This window comes from Chiloscyllium plagiosum, unplaced genomic scaffold, assembly GCF_037043375.1.
Source record: "Chiloscyllium plagiosum isolate Xiang-an unplaced genomic scaffold, Cpla_swu_hap1 HiC_scaffold_28, whole genome shotgun sequence".
Classification (NCBI taxonomy): Eukaryota; Metazoa; Chordata; class Chondrichthyes; order Orectolobiformes; family Hemiscylliidae; genus Chiloscyllium; species Chiloscyllium plagiosum.
The window spans coordinates 12,990,207-13,016,030 of NW_028270166.1; the positions used below are offsets into that span (position 1 = coordinate 12,990,207).

Here is a 25,824-nt window from a genome sequence, read left to right on the forward strand (position 1 = left end):
TAAAATTGGTTTATTTGAATTTCTGGATCTTCCAAATTTTGGGGAATAAAAAAATAGTTTGTATTTTCATGATTGGATTGTGACTTTAAACAAATATTACTAATTATTCTATTGTATTTGCATTAATTTAAATGACGAACTACTAAATAAATGTAAAAATATCTCATTCATTTGCCTAAAATTCCCTATTGTTATGGACCAGATCAGACCCCCCGCCCTCAAGATACCCCTAGATCCTAACTTTTTCTTATTTTAAATGTAAATGTCAGGCACTATGTTTCCAATGTAATTCAATTGGTCAAACTACTCAACATTAAGCAAACTACAACATATTCAACATTATAGTTAAAATACAATAAAAGAAAGAAGAACTTGGGATAACTTAACTCTATTAGAAAACTTAACAGAATAATACATACAGTAACTATTACTAATTAACTGTTCCAGTGCAGTAACATTCCAAAAACATACCCTTGGCAAAAGACAAATTCAGGAAACAGATTTGTCTCGCATGCAATCCAGCAGCCTAGGTAGAGAAATCCCAACTTTTGGCTGTAATCAAAAGAGGGAAAAATATCTTCCACTTCTTCAAGATCCTAACAGCAGTTTCTGCTGAAAAAAATTAAAATCCCTGGATCTGTGTGTGGGAGACTACCCACACCCACTCAGGCTGCCTCCAATGTTCCTACTTTGAAAAAACATATAAGGCATCAGAAGTTCACAAGTTGTTTATCTTCTCATAGACTGCTCGGTACCTGGTCTCCCACACAAACACCCCCCCCCCCCCCACCCCCGATTTCTCTTTTAAAGAAACCAGGACAAAACACATCTCATAAAGGCACAGCATGGTCACAATAGATTATCCATATTGAAGTTAATACCACTGAAGTATGCTGGCATTGCAAATTCACAAATGTTCATATACAAATGACAGCATATTTCAGACAAAATATGTTTCCATCACTGTTTAAAACTGTATTGTTATGGTCAGTTTCATAATTTTATTAAACATCAAGCTTATTATGGACACTCACTAGCAAATTTTAACCTGATAAAAATAAACTTAATTTGGATCCAGAGTAAAATTAATATGGAGCATGCTATATAAATAATGAGCTGTTATAATGTTTTGCAGGATTTCATTCTAAATTGAATTTCCATAATTCTGAGACCTAGTGACATGGCAATTAATTCTAGTGAAGATACAAAGAACAAGTTAATTATAGCTGGATGTTACTTGTTTTTGAGCATGGTGTGTGCTTCAGAACGTGTCTCAAACAAATTAATAGAATAAATAAAACTTGAAGGGGTATGATAGATAATCTACTTGGCATAATTTTCAAGGCATGGATGTCTGCACTTGAAAAATGATAACAAAACTAGGAGAACCAAAGCGGTCAGGCCCAATTGTTTTAAAAAATAACAAAATTTTGGAGACAGTTGGAAATTTTCTCTGCATTGTGAGACAAGGCATGTTTTGCCAGTGAAACTGGAATGAGCTAGGAGAAAGTGAGGACTGCAGATGCTGGAGATCAGAGTCAATAGTGTGGTGCTGGAAAAGCTCAGCAGGTCAGGCAGCATCCGAGGGGCAGGAGAATCGACGTTTCATATGCCTGAAACATTGATTCTCCTGTTCTTCGGATGCTGCCTGACCTGCTGTGCTTTTCTAGCACTACACTCTCGAAACTGGATGAGCTCCCACCAGAATCTTTGCCTGGGCTCAGGACTTCCCTAACAAATTCTATACAAGATGGACACATGTATACATTTAAAGGGCAATTAACATCCCAGTAAAGAAAATTATTGGAATCTCTAGAGAAGAACACAATGCAAAATGGCCATTGCTGCTCCTGCCACCCAGTGGTATCTCATTACATTTTCATAGCTCTTTCTACATCACACAGCAAAGCTTAAATGCCTGTTGTAAAGCTGTTCCTAATGATGAGTATCAACCAATAATCCAGAATGCCATATAAAACATCAGAACCAAGATTAGAGTGGTGCTGGAAAAGCACAGCAGGTCAGGCAGCATCCAAGGAGCAGTAAAATCGACGTTTCAGGCAAAAGCCCTTCATCAGGGCTCCTGTCCGAAATGTCGATTTTCCTGCTCCTCGGATGCTGCCTGACCTGTTGTGCTTTTCCAGCACCACACTAATCTTGATTCTGATCTCCAGCATCTACAGTCCTCACTTTCGCCTATATAAAACATCACCCTATCATCTCTTGCTTATTTCAATATTTTATTGGCATTTCCCGTGTCTAATCAAAGTGACTCCAAAAAGGGTTCTTGCTGACACTAAAATGTGTGGTATCCTCCATTACAGAATTTACAAGACACTCAACATGTTCTATGAATTATTCCATTTCTTACAGCACTGCTTGCAGAACTATGGATTTGGAAAAGGGTGTATGTAATTAGCAACTCAGGAAAGCTTTTTTACACAGTGATGATGTTTTCTTCCTCTGGGTCAGAAGCTACAGGCTTTGAATCCCACACCAGAACTTATTGATTATGGAATGTGTATTTATAAGATGGCCAAACAAGTGGATTCTTAGCCTATGTATCCTTTCAATACAGTACACTTGATAGCAGGTGGTAAGAATGGGGAAGTTTCCTGGTCAGCCATTCTGCAGAAAGCAATGGCAAACTACTGTAATATTTGGATATACATGGAAACAAGAACAGATAGACAGAATAAGCAACTCAGGGAAACCTGGTATTTTCCCCTTTGAATTTAAGTTAAAATTCATCCCAAAGAATGGAATTCAGGGGTAAAGTTTATATCTTGTGGCATAAAGAACTCTCACATCCATCTAGTGCAAATTGAAAATTCCATTAAAACCAACAGAAAATTTACCCCAGAGTCTTCCCAGGCTGCCAGTATAAAAAATGTGCCAGACATTTGGACAATCCAAACTCAGGATAGAATTTTCTCCTCTGACGCGCCGAGAATGATGGTGAGTGATAGAGCTTAATCATGTGAGAAATTATCTAAATATCAGACTCTCACTCTGAAAAAGTACTTTCCTGATTCAGTCCTCATACCTTAGATGGCCTGTTCATAATCTCGCCTTCTTTCCATATTTGCATCTCATTGATCTCGTCAGATTGAAAATTGCAGTTCCAATCTTTCACTTTCACAATTGAGAAACATAACCAGTTAAACAAAGCAAGAACAAGGCTGACCCCTCCATCAATGTCCATTGTAGCTCATAGAATGGACATGCCAACTGTTATGAAGAAAGGGAGTTAAAAAGCTAGGAAGGACTTAGAGAAGCACAGAGAGTGCTAAGAGCTGTGTTGCCAGGATGCAAAAACAAGTTTGAATTTGGCCAATCAGTTTAAATTATGTCCCAAGTTAACAAAATCCAATCAAATTTGAAAAAATAATGTTTTGACAACTAAACCAATGAAATGGTCCGATGTTTTGGGGTATAGATATCAGACATTTTGAACAGTTACCCAGAGCAGCAAAGAGAACTGACAAAAGACCAACAGATGTAGGCTGCTGGTAAGAGCTCTCTGGGAGGTACCTATCTGGAGAAGAAGTTTACAGAAAAAGCACTGAAACCGACCTAGAGAAAATCTATGGGGAAATATCTACAGTGGAAACTGGGCAAAGCTGGTTTTGAAATGTGATTTTCTTTTGTCAATCATAATCGGGATTTTTATCTGAACAATACTGTCGAGGTGGGAGGTAAAAGATAGGCTTAAGAGAAAGAAGTTATAAATAGTTGCTAGTTAGTATTCTCTGTTAGACTTTTAAAAATAAAGCTATTCCTTTTTCCTTTAAATAGTGACTTTTGGGATAGTTCTTTGCCTCTCAAATTTTAGCAGCTTATAATACAGTCTGAATTTTTTCTGTGTTGCTTGTATGAATTAGCAGAGGGGTTCACCCTGTGTCGTAACACAACCATTTAGCTTCTCTTTACATGTGGAATTACTGCTTCTCTACGGGCAATGGGAAAATACTTCCTGCACCCTTCGTGAAACTTGACCTCGGCAAAGTACCAGCCTCACAATATCACAGTGCTTGGCCTCAGCCCAACTCAGGCACAAACTCAGCCTCAGGCCCAGAGGCAGGGACACTAGCAATGTACCATCAGAGCCCAGAGAAGGAACTTAAAGACTGAACCTGATGTTCCTAATTCACAATGACAATCTGTAGCAAGTTTGGAAGACAATACACAGCAGCTGCCATATCGTCACTCACAAAAGTAACTCTCCAAGGACAAGTGTGGTCAAGGCAGGTTCAAATGAAGCATTCAAGGCTTCACTGAGAGGCTGTATTGGATAGAAATTATGGGGAAAAAGCAGGAGACTGGTAATGATACTTGAGAGCAGTCAGTGCAGGCCTGATGGGCCAAATGGCCTCCTTCTCTGCCGTATCAATCCAGAGATTCACTGTGATGTGTGATGAGCTTTGGTGTGGGAAAGGAAATGGGTGGGTGACAGTGATGTGTGCATTTCGTGGTGGCTTATTGGTAGAAGTCTATTTGCAATGGAACATAAACGTAGACACTTTGGTTGTTCACCATGCATTTTGTAAGGTCACATATCTCAGAGTTCCAAATCAAGGCTTGACAATGAATGTCCCTGAGAATCTTCATGATTATCGCAGATGTGAGAGCTCTGATGTCCCTTCAATATTGCTACATGACATCTAACCTTCCCCAGAGAATACCTGCTAACATTGGGGCCTTGCTTCTACTGAGAATGAACAGGAAAATGAAAGCCCAGCAAGAACAGAAAACCACAGCAGCTGCCACACAGCCTCCAGAGGGAAGAGCAGCAGGGCAAGTTTCACCAAAGAGGCACAAAGAAATATTGAGAACTAGGGTTTATAGACATCACTGTAGTTATCTGAAAAAAGCAGGACATTGCTGCAGAAGATTGAGTATGCCCCAAATCAATATTTCAGAAGTAAATTTGCTGCTGGATAAGTTCTTGTGCTTCCAAGGACTGGACGTCAGTCTCTTCCTGGTGGCTGTCAAAGTCACAGCTTCACTTACCTTTTAAGACCATAAGACATAGGAGCAGAAATTAGGCCATTCACCCATCGAGTCTCCTCTGCCATTCAATCATGGTTGATAAGTTTCCCAACCCCATTCTCCAACTTTCTCCTTGTAACCCTTGATCCACTTGACAATCAACAACCTATCTATCTCAGTTTTAAATACACTTAATGGCCTGGCCTCAATAGCCTTCGCTGGTAATGAATTCCATAGATTCCCCACTCTCTGGCTGAGAGGCTCTCTCCATATGTCCATTCTAAAAGGTCTTCCCTTTACTCTAAGGCTGTGCCCTTGGGTCCTAGTCTCTCCTACCAATGGAAACATCTTCCCAACATCTACTCTGTTCAGGCCATTCAATATTCTGTAAATTTCATCTCTTACATGAATCTGACCTAACCAGGTCCTACAACAGACATTGTAACAAAGTAAGTGGAAATGTATTGACAAAACTGATGGCTTGTGCACAATAATGTAGTACCCATGCCCCTAATGCCGTCAGTATGTTTTCTTCTTCTTCTGACTCTCACTGTTCTTCATGCAGGTTTAACATCTACAAATGTAGGGAGCTTGCTTGGTAGTTGATTTGGAAGTCCTAGGCAGTGTTTTCCTCGTGCCTTTTGAACTAGAGGGCACAAGTACATTCGTTGCCTGCTGTCTAGAGGCAGTCTCACCCTCCTCAGCTTAAACACTTGTTGGCTTTGGGATCAGAGGGAAGGGAGCGGTTGAGGGGCATACGGGGTGGCAAAGCACTTCTGAAGTTTCCTGAGAAACTATTGCTGGGGTATTTCTGTGTTACTCATCCTTCTGGGCGAGCACACTGGCTATGCCCTGTCTTCTTGAGAGGAAAGGTCACCCAAAGTGAGATCAAGATCCCTTGCATCCTCACCTTGATGGCAATGCTAGGACCCATGGCTAAGGTGATGGAGTGGGTATAGCAGCCACTGAGCCTGTCAAAAGCCCTGAGCCTCCAAGGCAACTGCCAGTGAGACAACAACCTAGTGGTAATATGACTGGATTGTTAATCCAGAGACCCAGGTTCAATCCCCTCCATGGTGGATGCGATATTTGAATTCAATTTTAAAGTATGGAAATAAGAGTCTAATGATGACCACATATCGATTGGTGATTGCCGGGAAAAACTCGTCTGGTTCACGAATGTCCTTAGGAAAGGAAACTGCCTTCCTTAATTGGTTTGGCATACATGTAACTCCAGACCCATAGCAATGTGCAATTAGGGATGGGCAATAAATGCTTGTTGAACCAGCGACACCCTAATCCCATTAATGAATTTTTAAAAGTCCCTGTCCATAGAGGCAGCTAAGCGTTTGTATGCCAGAACGACCATCATAGTGAGACCTTTGAAGGACTCCTCTATCAGTCATCCGGCTTACCAAATACATATGGCACACCAGCCTGATGTTCCTGTGCCTATTGCTGCAAGTAAAGCACATCACTTATGACTTAGAACAGGGACAGGTCTTCTGCATGGAGCTAAGTGTCAAAGACCTCGGGTGTTTCTTCCTACACTCACTGCAGAGAAGTATGTGTTCATCAGATTTTGTCCCAAGTCTAATCTAGATAAAGGACCCACTCAAGTCTCTGAGCTGATTGATGGTTGACAAGCTTCTGTCTGAGAGGTTAAGCTGTCACTGAGGGGTTCAGACTGTAGCCTTTTCCCAGTGGAGAATCTCTAGATGTCGCAAGAAGGAGAAAGTGAGGACTGCAGATGCTGGAGATCAGAGCTGAAAAATGTGTTGCTGGAAAAGCGCAGCAGGTCAGGCAGTACCCAAGGAGCAGTAGAATCGACGTTTCAGGCATTAGCCCTTCTTCAGATTCCTGCTCCTTGGATGCTGCCTGACCGGCTGCGCTTTTCCAGCAACACATTTTTCAGCTCCAGATGTCACAAGTGCCTGCTTAAAACAGGAAAGGAAGTTATTTGGAGAAAATGGATAAAAGCTTATGCAGAAGAGTGAGTTAGCATCGCTGGTAATCAGAAAGGAGCACAACACAAAGGAGCTGACTGGGTTAGTTGCCCATTGGTGTCTGCCCTTTAACACATGAGCAGTTTTGATCTCCCAACCAACACAATCATCTTATCCTCATTGGGAGGAAGGAACCTGATGGCTGCCACCTCCCCTCCAGTCTTGGACCTCTCAGTCTGGTTGTGGACCATTTTCTTCCTGCAATGAGAGAACGAGAAGAATTGAGTAGATTACAGTTAGTGAACATATATAAACCCAAGAGGTGGTGAGGTGTCCCCAGTGAGTGAACAGGAACAGCGGAAGGAAGTTAGTTGTTGTAAAGGTGTGAGCCCTTTAGGGGCCATTTTGCATGTGATGGGTGATGCTATTACCCGTGATGAGATGTTTTGTGCAATGACAAAGTTAGCATGAGTGAATGGCCTTTTGAGTCTGAGGTAGCAGGGAGAAGATGGTGGCCTTGTGGAGCACAATAGGCCATTGACTTATCCGAGGCACTACTGGCCTTCCCTTTTGATGGCGGACGTAGCATTGATTCATGCTGCTCTCTCTGTCCAAGTTGGAAGCATCCATAATACCATAAGATGTAGGGAAATAAGTAGGCCATTCAGCCCAATAAGTCGGCTCCGCTATTAAATGAGTTCATGGCTGAACTGAGAATCCCCAAGTCCACTTCCTTGTCTTTTCTGCATAACCCTCAATCCCCTTATTGATTAAAAATCTACTTCAGACTTGAATATTCTTAACGAATCAACTTCAACAGCCCTCTGTGTTAAAAAATTCCACTCTTTGAAAGAAGGAATTTCTTTTCATCTATGTCTAAAATGGAGTCTTTGCTCTGAGATCATACACTCTGGTCCTAGATTCTCCCATAAGAGGAAACATTTCAGCATCTACCCTACCAAGCCCTCTAAGAATCTTGGCTCCCTCTTATTATTTCTGAACCTTAAGGAGTTCAGGCCCAAACTCTCCACCTCTCCTCGTAAGAAAATCCATCCATAAGCCGGAGTGAACCTAGTGAACTTTCCATGGACTGTCTCCAATGACAGTATATCTTACCTTGGACAAGGGGAGCAAAACTATTCACACATCTTAAGGGGTTGCCGCTTGTTGTGGTGAGCTGGGAAGAAGACTGACCTCCCTTTGTCAATTAGCACCTCAAGATTTTTCTCCTTGAAGTGGGGACCAATCCTAACTTTTCTTTTGTGCCATCTACTCATAGTTTCGAAGTGAGCAAATAGTGTGAGTGGTAGTTCTAGCTTGCAGTGTTAAAAGTGGTGACCCACTGGGTTTTAAATATGATTCCAGAGGCACAGTAGTTATAATGTCCTGACAGTGGCAAGCACTTCAGCCTTGTTCACCATGTGATTCAATGAATTAAGATGGCCAACATTTTGCTTGCATGGATAATGAGGTGAGAAGCATATGGGATGAGTCATCATTGGTCAGGGCAGAAATAACACCATGAAATAGTCCTGATGAATGGTCCTGCCTGAAATGTCGATTCTCCTGCTCCTCTAACGCTGCTTGATCTGCTGCACTTTTTCCGGCTCCACATTTTATTGGCCCTGACTTTCCAGCCTCTGCAGTCCTCACTATCTCCACCAACACTACAACATCCTTCCATTTCAACTGGAAGAATCCGGAATCTGTTCTTAATGGATGCATTCTTCATTCAACCCAAATGTCAATCACACAGTAAAATGCTAGAGAATGCCTTGTGCTGTAAATGAAGGATGATCTCAGAGGCACAGTAGGAGTTGCTTTTAGGTTAGATGAGTTTAGATTCCCTTCAGTGTGAAAACAGGCCCTTCAGTCCAACAAGTGGGAGGCACGGTGGCACAGTGGTTAGCACTGCTGCCTCACAGCGCCAGAGACCCGGGTTCAATTCCCGCCTCAGGCGACTGACTGTGTGGAGTTTGCACGTTCTCCCCGTGTCTCCGTGGGTTTCCTCCGGGTGCTCCGGTTTCCTCCCACCATCCAAAGATGTGCAGGGTCAGGTGAATTGGCCATACTAAATTGCCTGTAGTGTTAGGTAAGGGGTAAATGTAGGGGTAGGGGTGGGTTTTGCTTCGGCGGGTCGGTGTGGACTTGTTGGGCCGAAGGGCCTGATTCCACACTGTAATCTAATTTAAATCTAAGTCCACACCGACCCTCCGAAGTGCAGACCCATTCCCCCTGATTAATGCACCTAGTACTATGGGCAATTTAGCATGGCCGGAGGAAACCCACACAGACACGGGGACAATGTGCAAACTCCACACAAACAGTTGCTCGAGGTGGGAATGAACCCGGGTCCCTGGCACTGTGAGGGAGCAGTGCTAACCATCCAGCCACCGTGCTGCCCCCAACATAGCTGGAAAGAAGCCAAGGTAAACTCAGGGTGGAATCTTGCGGAGGTCTGAGCAACATAGGCTATGGTGAGATTTGTTTCAAAATTTGGTGAGAAGTCCGGTGAGGTTCATCTTGTCATTGGGAGCATCTCATGCCATCTCTTATCTTTTCACTGGGCAGCAGCAACTTACCAATTAAGTGGCCGGAGGGGTTATTGCTCGTTAAGTACTTTGTTAGTAGCCCAACTTGCATCATCACTATTCAGCTTCTCATCTTCCCAAAAGTGTCAAACAAGCTGGATGTTGAGAAATCTTGACTTGGAAACCAGAACAGGCACCTTGTAACTCAGCTATCTCCTCGCTGTGACCAGCCTCCACGTTGGACGCAAGGCACCAACAACCCAGGGGATGCTCCATGCTCACCACCCACATGCACCCCACCTCCAAAGACATTGGCATCCAACAAGTGCCAACCTCTAAGACCCCTCATGGCACATTTCTAATCCACTTACAGGACGCTTCCGCACTGGTAATGATCATTGCCATAATGCTGCAGAGACGTTGTGTGCTCATGAATGTGAACACAGCCCACAGAATGCATCAGGCTCCATCTCCAAGTGATTATGACATATCAGAGAGAAGGTGGAGGCACCTTGGCTGATGGCGTGAAGAAGATGTTGACCTTTTTCCACTTAACATTCAGGTGGTTGTTTTTAACCAGTGCAGAAGGGCCTTTTTCCATCCTGTAGACTTCCATGACCAAAGTGCTGGGCATTCCTGTAGATGGCTGAGGCAGTTTCTAATTGGGTGGCAACCTCAGACCTGGCTGCTATGACCAAGTGTTGAGGCTTGCACTGCTGATCCTGGGGTACAGGAGGTCCCACATCTGCACCACCCAATCCAGTAGGAGCTCCTAGTCCTTGCCAGCACAGTGGAGCATTAATATCCCCCATCTGCCATGTGTGGAACAAATGTCAGGAGTCATGTAGGTCAGCGCTGGACTGACAGTGCTTGTCTGGGTGCACAGCAGGCTTTTAAAGATGGTAAGGGCGCAAGAGATGCCAGCTAATTCCGGGATATCAAGGCAATTGAGAGTTGTTCCAGGAACAGCACATGATAAGATGAGGCTAGAATTAGATGAGAGGGTCACCGTGGGGACAGGCTAGGAAATCAACAAGGCGAGTTTGCTAAGATACGGTGAGAAAACTTGCCTGTCCTCTCAGCAAAAAAAACATCCAAAAAAATTGAACTCAACTTGCACTTCGCCGAAGAAAAGTAAGATTTACCGATGGTGTTCTAATTATAAGTAGTTGATTAATCATACTTGACATTAATCAGCAGCTGATATTGCCTACTTTGATGATTGCCCAAGACAAATTTCTATTGCTTGAATTTTAAGGAATATTTTGAGGGTTTCCATTGACAACATAACAACTGACCACACTTCAAAGGATAGCCGTACAAATCTTTCATTTTCAACATTCCAGTTTCTGTGCTGCTTAACCTTAGGAAGTCAAGGTGACAAAACACTCCTGGCATTTATTTTTTCAGACTACTTGGTAATCTATTTTTTGTTTCATAAGAATGCAAGGTATGTCATTCAGTATTTATTATAACCATGGAACCATTTGTCAAAATATATCCCTGAAAGGTAACTATTTCGGGGTTTCAATTGTTTTCAATAATGAATTCAGCAGTGTCTTAGTTATATCCATATGTTTATCTTATGACTATGACTCTTCGGATTCATAAATCCAAGAGCTGTTCCAATTGACCATCTTTCAAGTCACAGAGACACTTTTACTGAAGTTGGGATTACAGCTAGTTATGTCTTATGCATGACATCTCATTACAAGAGATACTGTGGAAGTCATCAAATTGCACAATAAGTTTTAAGTTATATAATCTATACCTAAATTCTCATTGCTCACTCTCGTTCTTCATTCCTTAAAACTGTATGATTTCATCAAATATTCCCCTTCTCACCCCATTAGATCCTGCTTAGAAGGAAGTGACAGTAGTGTTACATTCCCAGGTGCCTTTTCTCACGCATTTCCTCTCATTCCCGTCATAATTGGCTTTGCCAGAGTTGTCAGAATCAACTCCTCCTTTCTAAGAAAAGGAAGAGGGCATTGCACATGGTTAAATGGACATCCTGTTTCTCCAACTGTTGTCAAATTTAGCAAGATATAAAAAAGGATCATCACATGAATCACTACTTTCTACCCATATACTGCACTCCATTAAAATGAACAATCAAAGACAGGATTCCGTTCAACTTCTTAAAATTTATTAGTTGCAGATTCCTCCTTGCATTTGGCAGTAAAGTGTCTTCATTGAAAATGAAAGGTAAACACGAGTTACTTTTTTTAAGCAGCCAAACCCAATTTTACTTTTTTAATGCCTAATGAAATTTCCTCATGTTTTAGTATTTCACAGGTCTATAGGCTTCATCACATTGATAATTTTAATACAGAACAGCATTACAGACGAGTGTGCTAAATCAACATTGGCAGCTCATTATCAACATGTGATCTCTGCTCAACTGGATGATATGGTGAGTTAAGTTTATTAAGTATTTAAGAAGCTGATAGTCATTCAAGTCAAAGCTATTTAACTCATATTTTGTTTCTTTTCTTCAGTATTTTAGAATAGTATTTATGTTGATGTAGTACATTTTGGTTATATGGAGTTTGCGATGGTAGTCAGGATTTATAGTTCGGATTGCTGTTAACTGGTGGGGAACGTCTTCTATGTTTTCCTGAGCAACTGTGGTCAATAAACAGATCAGCAAATGTTTTAATAGCCGGAAACTCACATGGACAGCTCTTTGCTTATAATTTCCGCCATCAAAACTTCCCCTTCCACTTTTTGGCCCTTCTGCCGGGTCCTGACTATTCTCATTAATGTATGCAGAATGAGGACCATAGCACTGAGGATCAGAATTTCCTGCTTTCACATTGGAAGTGCACTCTAGGAAATTAAGGCGGAGCCTTACAACGAGTCTGAACTTCAACAGCAGCTGGTATAATTTTTCACTAAGATGGTGATCTAGATTTCTTTGACAGCTTATAGAGTTATTGATAGGTTAGGTAAAGGGGCAAAAATTTGGCAAATGGAATACAATGTGGAAAAATGTGAAGTCATTCATTTGAAAGGGAGAACAAAAGAACAGACTACTTTTTAAATGGAGTAAAACTGCAGGAAGCTGCAACACAAAGGGACTTGGAGGTACTTGTGCATAAAACACAGAAAACTAGCACACAGCTGGAGCAGGGAGGCTGATGGAATACTGGTCCTTATTTAAAGGGTGTTGGAGAATGAGAGTAGGGAAGTCTTTTGTAACTGTACAAGAGGTGGGTGAGACAACATCTGTATTACTATGAGCATTTTTGGTCCCCTTATTTAAGGAAATATATAATTTCATTGAATCAGAGAAGATTCACGATGATGATCCTGATATAAAGAGATTGTCCTGTGAGCAAAGGCTAATCAGGTTTGACTCCATTCATTGGAATTATAAGAATAAGTGGTGATCTCCCTGAAATATATAGAATTAGAGTCATGGAGTCATAAAGTTCCACTAGCACAGAGACAGGGCCTTTAGTCCAAACTGGTCCATGCCGCCCAAACTGTCCATCCATGCTAGCCCCATTTCCTTGCACTTGGCCCAGAACCTTCTAAACCTTTCCTATTCATGTCTTTGTCCAAATGCCTTTTAAACATTGTTAATGTACCCACCTCAACCATTCCGCTGGCAGCTCATTCCATATGTGTACCACCTTCTGTGTAAAAACATTGCCCCTCAGTTTCCCTTTTATTCTTTACCCTCCAACATTAAACTGATGCACTCTAGTCCATGTTCCCCAACCTTGGGAAAAAGAATGAATGCATTTACCTATCCATGCCTCTCATGATCTTATACACTTCTGTAAGATCTCCCCTCAGTCTCCTATGCTCTAAAGAAATAAGTCCTAGCTTGTCCAACGCCTTCCTCTCACTCAGACTGTTGAGTCCTGGCAATATCCTTGTAAATGTCTTCTGCACTCTTTCCAGTTTAATAACATCCTTCCTATAGCAAGGGTCCACTTGCAACATTTAAAAGGCATCTGGAAGGGTATGTGAATAGGAAGGGTTTAGAGGGATATGGGCCAAGTGCTGGCAAATGGGACTAGATTAGGTTGGGATATCTGGTTGGCATGGACTAGTTGGACCAAAGGGTCTGTTTCCATGTTGTACACCTCTATGATTCTCTAACTCTGTGACTAAAACTGAACACAATACTCCAAGTGCGGCCTCACCAACATACAACTCCAATATAATATCCCAATTTCTATACTCAATGCCCTGACTCAATGCCAATGTGCCAAAAGCCTTCTTCACTGCCCTGTCTACCTGTGACTCCATTTTCTGATTCTTAAGGAACTTGACAGGATAAATTCTGAGAGGATGTTTCCCCTCACGGGAGAGTCTCGGACCAGAGGGCATGGTCCCAGAATTAAGGAGCGCTAATTTAAGACTGAGAAGAAAAGGAAATTCATTTCTCAAAGGGTTGAGAATCTTTGGAACTTCTTGCCATAGAGAACTGTGGCAGAGTCCTTGAATCTATTTAAAGCTGTAATTGATAAATTCTTGATCAATAGGGGAATCAAGGGTTACAGATACAATGCAGGAAAGCAGAAGTGTGGAATTGTAGAATAGCTAAAATCCTATTGATTGGTGGAGCAGACTTGAGGGGCCGAACTCCTGTCCCAGTTTCTTATACTCTTATGGGCAGCTCCGAGTCTAATCATTGTGTAGCTAAAGCTTAACAGATAAAGAAGGATTTGGATTCAATCTCCAGTATGTTGAGATGCTGAAATCAGTCATACACTTCACAACATTCAACTGAGGTAGCCTAAGCACATTGCAGAGTTTGCATTACTACAAAATGAAGTTGGATGCAAAATCTATAACCACGCAATTAATAATCCACTAGAATTCCAAGATATCACTGCCTTAATGTGAACATAATGCTTGCTGGATTCAGTGCTGTCCTTAGGCTGTTGAATCAATTGTCCTCCAAAGCAATTATAAATCTGCCACATTGTTCACAGCTAAACAGTCTCTTCCATACTGTGATATGGACTAACAGGATGGATAGGCTACTGGCAGATGGAATTTAATAGCGAGTACCTTGAGGTGATACATTTTGACAGAAGGCTTATGGAAAGCCAATATAGACATACTGATACAGCAAGCATTGAGGGGTTCATGTGCACAGATTATTGTTGGTGGCAGGACATACTGAGAGAATATTTAGCAGAATATATGTGCTTCATAAGTAGATATATTGAATATAGAAGCAGGCAAGTTAAGGTGAGCCTTGATAAAATTCTGGTTTGGTCACAAATAGAATATTGCTTCTGGTCATCACATTTTAGGAAAGATATGAAAGACCTTAAAAACATGTAGAGATGACTTAACAGTATGGTTTCTAGCATGTCAGATTTTAACTACAAAATTAGGTTGGAGCAGTTGGGGTTGCTGATCTTAGACTAAATGAGATAGAAGCTAGATTTGATAGAAGTCTATATGACTATGGTAGGTTTATTCATGACAGACAAAGAAAAGATGTTTGCAGATGGAATAAGGGCAAGTGAGCACAGATTTAAAGTTTTGGACAAGAGATGAAATACAGGATGTGAGGAAAAAGATTTTTCAATACTGGTGCATGAAAATTGTTTTGTATGTTGTTTGTTATATCTATTCTGCTTAAAATCAAAGCTAAGTGTTGAGCAGTTCAGAAGCAATAGACAGTCTGTACAAGCCTGGCTTATTTGGTAGCATCTATAACTACAGGTCAGGAGGTTATGGGTTCACAACATTATCCAGGGACTAAGCACAATCTCCCAGCTAACACGGTGTTGTGCTGTATTGTGAGAGAGTGCTGATCTTCAGATTAAAATGCAGAACCAAGGATTCTTCTGCCTGCTGTGGTTAACACAGTGAATGTAAAATACTGATTGGTACCATTTTAAGAGATCTAGCCCTATGGCCAGCAAATTTCTTCTTCAACCAACACTACCACAAAATTGGTTGTTCATCGCATTTGCTGCTGCTGCAAACTGTTTTGTGCAAATTGGCTTTTTCTTAATTACTAAATAAACAATGACTGCATTTCAAATATTATGGTATTATGAAGCATTTTAGACTTCGTGAGGGACATTAGAAGATATGATATTAAATGTAAGCTCTTTTCTGGTAGATGTTGACATCCTTGTCATCTCACTTGTCATCTCACTCAGGTTTAATTGAACTTTATTGATGTTGAAATATGAGCATACAGCAACTTTATAAAACTCCAATTTTGTACATCTGCTTATTTTAAGCAAAGAATAAAGCTCATTGCTACCCTCATTTTGGAAAACAGAAAAGCCTTAGAAGTCCAAAATGGCATGTGCGCATTTGTGGGGGTTTAATTAAGGCAGTTGTCATATTTTGGTGAGGGCATTAGCACATGCACAGTGAATTTTCACTAGCAATATACAGAGTAGCAAAATAATCACATCAATCGGCATACAATGCTGACTTTTTTGAAGTTCAACCTTCAGCTAACGTTTTATACTCACAAAGATGAAGATCCATTAATCAGCAGGAAGAACTCCAACACTCACCCCTCCACCATGAACCGTCATCCCCAAAGGGGATCGTTAACTACTTATACATTAGTTGCTGCTTGATTTATTTTTTTCTCTTGCTCTAATTAAATGTTTGGTGCTTTCAATATTTGAATCAAATTGCAAAGTCTGAAAAACATTGTGGGGTAGGTGCTGATTGAGTACTCACATAATACCACAGAATGATCACACATCAAAGAACAAGGACATTCAGCCCAGATCACCTGTATAGGTTCCATACAAGAAAAAATACAGTTACTCCTACTCCACCACCGTTCTTGTGACCCTGGGTTTTTATTTGTTGATGGTTCTTATCCAATTCTCTTTCAAGAATAAAGATATAATTTGCCCTATCAATGCTTTCAGGCAGTACATTCCAGATTCTAACTTGTTGCCACAAAAAAGGAAAATAAAACAAAGATCTGTAATGGTGGAAATCTGAAACTGCTAGAGAAACTCAATAGGTCTGCCAGCATCTGTGGAGACAAAGCAGAGCTAACATTTCAAATCTAATGACCCTTCTTCAGAGTTTCATCAGCAATTTATGTCTTTGTTAATTGGACACAATAGTCCAGTTGAGGCCAAACCAGTGTTTTATAAACTTTCTCTGTGCCTCTATATATAAAGTCCAGAGAATGCTATCAGAAACTCTCTCATAAACTATCCGGCCAATTTCAATACCATGGGCAAACATTGGAATTAGGTTTAGGCTACAAACATATGCACTTATACCTGAAGTTTCTGTGTTCCTGAATCCCCTTTTAAAAATTGAACATTTCTTTTATGTTGCCTTTCCTTGGACTTTCTTCCAGAATGTATCACTTTACACTTCTCTGCATTCTTCAAAGTTTCTGACCAAACCAGTTGCTCCCTGTCACAGATGCAAGAGTAGCCATCTCCCTTGGTGTAAGCATAGCTTGGAAAATGAACAGAGATCACACAGGGCAGAACAAGTTGCTGGAGAAGGGAGGAGATGAACAGGACAAGAGGTCTCAATGGGAGGCAATATTCCCTTATGGTGTTCAGGAAACATTTCTGCAAACAAACCTTCGTGAGGAACAATGAGGAACAATGAGTGAGACATCTGAGCCTCAGTAAAGATATTAAAACTACCCTCTTCTGTAGGTAAAGACACAGAATGCCACGAATCGCATTGCTACTGGTTATGAATGTGATAGTGGCCGTTAGTTCCATCTTAAGTAATATCTCTCAATTTGATGTCCATGTTATGTAAGGGAAATCAGTGACATTCTGTACTCAACAAGAGCTCACTATGTTTCATGCTCACCAGAGACAAAGCAGGTGAGGTCAACACTTGTTTTTCTTGGATTTTAGGCCTCCTTGAGGTGGAGAGTTCTACTGACTAAAAACATATCCATTGTGCAGGTGCCCAACAACAATCTAAATGATACCACAACCAAAAATGATTCCACTCTCAAACTCTAGCTGGTTTGTGACCATAAGCAATGAATCATGCAGGCCAATGCCCAGAACCCTGGCAGTAGTCATAATGCCTTCAACTGTCTATTGCGCCAGTTGAATATGAGTCAGAGTGCCAAATCAAAGGATCATCCATTAACAGCATGACTGAAGACTGCTGCATAATCTGTGCAAATGTGCACCGTATACAGGACATACAATGAGAACCATGACCAATGCTGAAACAAAGCTTCTACTGCCTGGAGCACACGAGAGGATTCTGCAATATTCAACACAGCAGGTGTCAACAATCATGGTAATCTGCTGCATAACCTTGCCATCATGTCAGGACAATCTTTGCTTGGTCTATACAATGAAAAGTTGAGGTGCAGGAGCATGAGCAAGAGGTAAAGGATGTGGAAAAAGAGTAAGTGGAAAAGGAGATGGAAAAGGAGAAAGTGGAAAAGGAGATGGAAAAGGAGAAAGTGGAAAAGGATGCAACTTAGTCCTTTCTTAGGTATTATGCTTCGCAGCTCATGGATCGATAAAGGTATCTTTAAGAGAGCTATTCTCCGGACAGTCTGCAGATGCCATTGGCTTGGCAGTCTCCCCTCCCACTCACCCCCACCAAACAACTGTTCAATTTTCCCCAGTCGTATACCCCAAAGTATCAGATTGTGTCATTGGCTTTTAAGATTGTCAATATATTAAATTCAAACTTGATTTGAATTTGGTATTTTTCGGGGTATAATTTAAACTGATTGGCTAAATTCAAATCTGTTTTGTCACTTCCAAGCAACCAGCTAATCTAGCTTTTGACCAAGTGTTATATTGTTACCTTATTCAGAACATTTGGTGCTGTGTCAGCTAGTTCTGCTAGCTTTTAACTCTCTTAAAGTTACTGTACACCCACATCTTCATAACACCTCCCCACCAAAGAAAAATGAACCATCATAATGAAAAGATGGTTTCATTTTTTCCCTATATTTTAAACACATCACCATAACATACAGATAACTTCAATATAAGTTCATCTTAACTTCTTCCCATATACCTGTATTTATATAACATTAAATAAATACAAATCTCATCTAAACTTTATCAGGTAAATCCATGATAACACATCTACGACTACATTCTTGCAACTCGCAATATGTACAATTTTTAAATTAAAAGTCTGTAACATAAGACTCCAATGGAATAGTCTCATATTCTTGTCTTTAAAGCATTTTAAGAATGTAAGCAGATTGTAATCCGTGTACAGAATCGTCTCTGACACATTGTCCGTGATGTTATAAGGCCAGTACCAAACTCAATAGTTCTTTTTTGATTGTGGAGTGTTTCATCTAGTGGATGTTGATCTTCTTCAAAAATTAACCACCTGGCAGTTCAGTCCCATCCCCATCTTCCTGTAGGAGGACCGCTCCAACTCCAATGTCATGAACATCGATGGAGACTTTAAAAGGTTTTGAAAAGTTTGGTGCAGCTAAAACTGGTTTGGTGGTTAATATGGCTTTCAAATAGTGGCATGGTTCTGTCCACCGAAACTTTGTGTTCTTCTTCAGCAAATTGGTCAACGGTGCCACTACACTGCTGAATCCACTGAGTCCTAAGAATCGAAGCACCTCTTTCTTCGAGGTTGGTCGTGGAAATTCCTCAATGGCCTTCGGTCTTTGCTTTCCATGGGGTCAACCTTCCATAACCGATGTTATGTCCCAAGAACATCACTTCTGCTTTCACAAATTCCGTTTTATTTATGTTTATCACCAGTTTTGCTTCTCGTAGTCATTCAAAGAGCTCAGCCAATGTGATCTTTCCAGGACTTACCAAAGATTACTACATCATCCAAATAGACTGCACAGTTTGCTAATCTGGCCACAATTCTATTCATGAGTCTTTGGAATATGGCGGGCACATTCTTCATTCCAGAGGGCATCATTTTAAATTGATATAACCCATTTGGGGTTACAAATGCAAAAATTTCTTTTGCCATCTCTGATAAAGGTACCTGCCAGTAACCGCCCATTAAGTCCAACTTGGTGATGTAACTGGCTTGTCCAACTTTCTTGATACAGTCCTCCAACCTAGGAATTGGATATGAGTCCAATTTTATTACAGCATTGATCTTCCATTAATCCATGCAGATTTGTTGAGTCCCATTTGGTTTGGGAACTAAGATGATTGACGAAAGCCACTCGCTCTGGCTTGGCTCAATGATGTCCTCGTTGAACATAGCTTTCACCTTTATGTCGACCTATCTGGCTTTGAAAGGAATAAGCGGATAGGGGTGTTGTTTTATCGGAATAGTATTCCCTACATCTACTTCATGTACAATAGCATTAGTCCTCCCCATCTGATTCTTACATATGTCTTACACTGCAGTAACAAATCTTTCAATTGCATTCTATGCTCCTGAGGCAGATAGCTTCCTAACCTATCCCACTTCTCAACGATTTCTTCCTTTCTTAAATCTATTTTGAGGCACCTCAAAATCCACATCATCTGAATTTGATTCCTCACCCTGCAGGGCAGTAACTGATACCTGTTTCTCCAGTTCTTTTTCTCTAGTATAATACAGTTTCAACATGTTCACATGACATACTTGATACTTTTTTTTCTATCTGGCATCTTTACTGGACAGTTCACCTGACTTATCTTTTTCTCAATTTGATACGACCAACTAAACGAGGCTTTGAAGGGATCTCCTATCACTGGTAACAGTATGAACACATCATCCCCTCAGGAAAATGTCCAGGTCTCAGAGCTTTTATCCATCACCTGCTTCATTCTACACTGTGCCCTTTTTAGATGCTATTTATAATTTTGAGAGATACATAATCTAAGTGTGAGATCTCCGACTTTGGCCCTGTCAATTTTTCTTTAATTGATTTCGAAGGGCCTCTCACTTCATACCCAAACACTAACTCGAAGGGAGTGAACTGAGTAAATTCATTTGGGGCATCACTAATGGCAAACAATATGAATGAGATACCTTTATCTCAATCATTTGGGTAAGTCTGGTGGGATTTTTCGTATCCCCAAATCTATTCAAATCTATCTAAACCAGTTCAAATCCCGGATGAGTCCCCAAAGTATCAGATTGTGTCATTGGCTTTTAAGATTGTCAATATACTAAATTCAAACTTAATTGGAATTTGGTATTTTTCGGGGTATAATTTAAACTGATTGGCCTAATATGAATCTGTTTGATCATTTCCAGGCAACCAGCTAATCTAGCTTTCGACCAAGTGTTACATTATTACCTTATTCAGAACACTTCATGCTGTGTCAGGTAGTTCCGCTAGCTTTTAACTCTCTTAAAGGTACAGTACACCCACATCTTCATAACACTCTTTAGAGAAACCCACGTGTGACCCTCCTGTCCACTGAGTTGGCTCCTGTTAAAATTGTCCTCTACCCTGGTTGCAGATCACATTGCCCGGTGCTGAACACATTCAAGTCCCACCTCCAATCTATTCTGTAAGATAAACACAGATACGCATGATGCTAGTATCTGAATTGATGGCTGTGAGTATGAAATCAGGTGAAGTTCTTTTCCATCATTATCACTTTCTTGGAAGTGCTCCTTCATAGCCTGTCCAGATTGATCTCTTGGGTATCTGAAAGGAAATAAAGTGCAAGGATAAGATGTGGCATAGCATGTGCAGGAAGTAGGAAATGATGTTTAGGCCATTTGCAGCTTGTAACTCAGAAGAGAGAGTGTGGGAAGAGACAGATGTGGAATTATTGAATAGGATTATATGGAATGACACTGTTATCTTCACAGGTTACAACTCTGCCTCAACAACGCTTCTGTGAATAGTGACCAGCTCAATCTCCTCCACGCAATGTGTTTCCAGTTACTCCTGCCACTTTGTACTGCAAGGGAGGGGTTAGTGAGTGGTGTTCATGCTGTTTGGCTGATGTAACTTTTGTAGTGGAATGTTTGCAGGGAAATGACAGCCTGGTATTTTTTTCACAGAACGGTGTTAATCCAGAGACCCAGATAACATTCTGGGGAGCTAGTTTGAATCCTGCCATGGCAGTTTCTAGAATTTGAATTCACTAAAAAAAATCTGGAATTAAGAATTTAATGATAATTGTGAAACCATTGTCAGGAAAAATCTATCTGGTTCATTAATGCCTTTTAGGGAAGAAAAATGCTATTCTTGCCTAGTCTTTGTGACTCCAAACCCATAGCAATGTGGTTGGCTCTTTACTGTGCTGTGGGCAATTAAGAATAGGCCATAATGACACAGATAAGATTACTGAACTGCTTCTGGCACTACATCTGATTGAGGTTTAACTGCTGGCATTGACTTCTGCAGATATCTACAATCTTTGCCTTTGACTGCGTGCCTAGCGTGATTCCTGACACTCGACAGATGAAGGAACCTTCCCAGCTGCTCCTCCAATGCAACATTCAAAAACTTTGTACCCTGATATCTCCTAAACTACTCCTTTCCCCAGATCAGTTTCAATTTTTATAAAAACAAAGTGTAGCGGTTGCTGGACATCTGAAACAAACATAGAGAAGGGGCAGCACGGTGGCTCAGTGGTCAGTACTGCTGCCTCACAGTGCCAGGGACCCGGGTTCAATTCCCAGCTCAGATAGCTGTCTGTGTGGAGTTTGCATATTCTCCCCGTGTCTGCGTGAGTTTCCTCCAGGTGCTCCGGTTTCTTCCCACAATCCAAAGATGTGCAGGTTAGGTGAATTGCCCATGCTAAATTGCCCGTAGTGTTCGGTGCATTAGTCAGAGGGAAATGGGTCTGGGTGGGTTGCTCTTTGGAGGGTCGGTGTGGACTTGTTGGGCTGAAGGGCCTATTTCCACACTGTATGGAATCTAAGAATACTTAGAGCAGGTCTGGCAGGATCTGTGGAGAGAGAAACAAGAGTTAACATTTTGAGTCCGGTATCAATCTTCTTCAGAACATGTTTGTTTCAGATTCAATCTTTACTGGGCTGACAGTATCTGCTGCAGCTACAGTGCACCTTTTGATCAAGGCCAGATTTCAACAGTAAAGACTCACCTTAAAAATCCAGGATGTTCTGACCTTGGCCACCCTGTGGATAAATGTAGCCAGTGGACTGTGCATTTAGCACTTGCTGCATGAAGGAATTATTCAAATAAGCAGGCAGTCCAAAATCAGTGTGCTGCCTGTGTGACCTTAAATGCACATGGAATTAATGTACATCCTAATTCCTGCATCCATTCTTGAGATTGCCCAATTAAGACCTCGTTCTGTTTTGTAGTGACGAATATGCTTCAAAACTGAGGTTTTACAAGTTACAGATTTGTGACAATGCCTTGTTTAAAAGCACAGAAGTTAATTCACTAAGTTTTTATTCCATTTTAGATTGAAGAAACAAATTCTGCTATACAGTCAAAAAACAACACATCATCACACCGGAATAAAACTGGGGTAATCATATCTAGTTTTATGTTTCTGAAGACAAGAATGTGCACATTTCTATATGATTGTTCTACTACTAATATTTCAAACCACTAATCTGTTTCTTCCCTGCAGCTTTCATCCTCTCATGCAAACTCCTGCTTATCTATTGTTTGGTCTGTTGTCTACCTTAATCACTCCCAGGATACTTCATGAAGCATGTAAAATATGAACTCATGCCTCAGAACACATGATTGTGCGTTTCATACAAATACAAATACAAAACTTCCATCCCATCTGACCACTGGGTGGCTCTATTCAGTCTCATATACATCATTATATCTGAGTGGATGCATTTGCTTGTAGAGATGCCAATTTATCCTTCTCAAATCACCCAGGGAAATTCAAGTGTATCCCAAATATGACACACAAATTTGTAACGTGGCCACTTCAAAAACATCAGACAGCTGAACTTATATTTATTAGACTTTACACTCGTTATTATGACTATATTATTATCTGTAATAAAGCTGTCCACAATGGAATTCATTCAAGAATTGACTTTTCATTGAAAACTCAATTATACCATACAAATCAATTCTTTCTTCTGGAGAAACACCACTAGATTTAAACACTTGTCTTTTACAGGTATTTTTATTTTGTGATGTGAAATATTCTTCACACTTGTCCATTACCATCTTCAAAAGCCTGCTTTAATTTTCTCCAATTAATTATGACGCTATTTGGACTCGAGGGCAATTAAGCCTTCTGTATTTATCCAGTTATAATGTGGTGCAAGAGTGTTATCTGTATTAAGAATGGGACTTTATAGCCTATCAGCAGCAAGTGTCGAGCTTATTTTCAAACATGCCCATGCATACTTTATTTTAAAATGTCAGTTCCATCTCCAGCCAGTAGATGGTTCTGCTCAACATTCTACACATTTTCCTTTGCAAAGCGCAGCTGACACCTTGCCTCTCAAATCAGTAGGAGTTTAAAGATTTTGGCTCAGTTAAAAAATTGCCTTCACACACTGTAGAGATTGGAACAAAGTCGGCTAGGTGGACCGCCTAAAATAGGAGCTCCCTGAATGGGGCTGTTAACCTGGCTCTATCAGGGAGCCTGGCTGACAGATATAAATAGGAATGTCAGGGGTTCTGTTCACACTAGGAGGCAGCTCTGAGCTAACTGGGTCAATGATATGTATTATGCACATGTAAATAAAGGGCAACTTAGTGACAGGATACTGGCCTTCGTGGAATTATTTCAGTGGGGACGAGAGTGGAATTAATAATGCGACCATTCAAAAGCACCTACTCGTTGAAGCCCAACTAGACATCAACAGGCGCTACAACTGATTTTGCCATTAGAAAATGCTGCAATTGGTACTTATGAGTTATAAGGCATTCTAACGGTACTGGACACCTTTGCCAGGCCAACTGAGCTTGGGGAACACCACTTGAGTGAAGGAAATTGCATTGCCTCACTCAGGACATATCCTGAACAGAAGAACTCTAGGTCAGTCCAGAGCAAAACCTCAAAACAAAGCCAAGCCTCAGCCAAACAGTTAAAGTTTTCTCAAGGATCCGGGCCAGCAGGCTATTTTAGTTGCTGCTGGTGAGCAAACTCAAGACGACAGAAATGTCCCACTAGGCCTGAATTAAGTAATAGAACTTATAGGTCAGATTCCAGGAGAGCGCACACCCTGGAAAGTCCACCTACAGTTGGTGTGGAAGAAGTTATATTGCTTAGCAACATCCAAATCAGAACCAATCAAAATAAAGGTCTGATTAAATGGTGACCTAGTTCTAATGGAGGTCAGTACTGGCACAGCTGTATTAGTGATTGCAGAACCAGTCTTGACCAAAATTCACTCGAGACTCCAAACCTTAAGTTTGTGTCAGACCTTGGCCAGGCTGAGAACCTATGCCGGACAACCTTTACAGATTAATGGTACAACTCTGCTTCCGGTCTCTTATCAGAAGCAGCTGATTGTAGTAAAAGACTCAGGCCCAAGTATGATGGGAGAAATTGTTGAGAAAGATTCAACTTGATTGGCTCAACATTTTTCAATTACAAAATGGCTGTCTGACTGAAATCCTAATTAAATATTCAGATGATCTTCTGGCCAGATACAGGCTGAACTCCACCAGGGTCATCCAAGCTTTTCTGAAGTGAAGATGTTGGTGAGAAGTTATGTCTGGTTGCCAGGAAATGGATGCTCATATTCATGGCAATGGCCAGGTAACCCTGGACTCGATTACACATTGACTATGCCGGTCCATTCAGTGTGGTTGGACATGTGTAGAGTTCATTCGAAAAACAGAGGGATCATGATAGAAAAGTTGCCGGTATCTTTTGCATACACAGAGGTGTTGGTCACAGACAACAGGCCATCATTTGCCAGCAGGGAGTTTGAGTATTTTCTAAAGTTGAGTGACATTCGGCCTGTAAGGACAGCTCCGTACCATCTATCGTCCAATGGTTTGGCAGAAAGAGCAGTCCAAACTTTGAATGCAGGCTTACGGAAACAGCCTACAGCTTCACTCAATACCAAAATGTCCTGGTTCCTATTCGATTATAGGATCACCTGTGATGTAACCATTGGGACAGCTCCAGCAGAGTTGCCAATCAGGAGAAGACTCCATACCAGGTTACATCTAATCTTTTTGGACCTTGTGGGGAGGCTAAAACAGCATCAGGAATGCCAATGCCAAACACAAGACTCCTCTAAGTGAGTAAGGCAGTTTATTTCAGGAGGAGAAAGTGAGGTCTGCAGACGCTGGAGATCAAAGCTGAAACTTTATTGCTGGAACAGCACAGCAGGTCAGGCAGCATCTAGGGAACAGAAGATTCGACGTTTCGGGTACATGCCCTTCTTCAGGAATGAGCAGAGAGTGTTCAGCAGGAGAAGATAAAAGGTAGGGAGGAGGGACTTGGAGGAGGGGCGTTGGAAATGTGATAGGTGGAAAGAGGTCAAGGTGAGGGTGATAGGTCGGAGTAGGGTGGAGGCGGAGAGGTCAA

General features: G+C 41.1%; 1 protein-coding gene across 4 annotated transcripts in view; it reads left to right on the forward strand.

Annotated features, from left to right (window-relative positions):
• Positions 1–25,824, forward strand: part of LOC148142496 (uncharacterized) — a 61,603-nt gene that overhangs the window by 13,628 nt on the left and 22,151 nt on the right. For 2 of the 4 annotated variants that reach the window (XM_087976224.1, XM_087976222.1), the window contains exons 2-3: positions 11,758–11,885; positions 22,765–22,830. In XM_087976224.1, coding sequence (XP_087832350.1) covers positions 11,758–11,885; positions 22,765–22,830 — 194 coding nt within the window. Of the gene's footprint in view, positions 1–10,979; positions 11,678–11,757; positions 11,886–22,764; positions 22,831–25,824 lie in introns of those variants that run through there. The other 2 variants (XM_087976223.1, XM_087976225.1) reach the window with 2 other exon arrangements.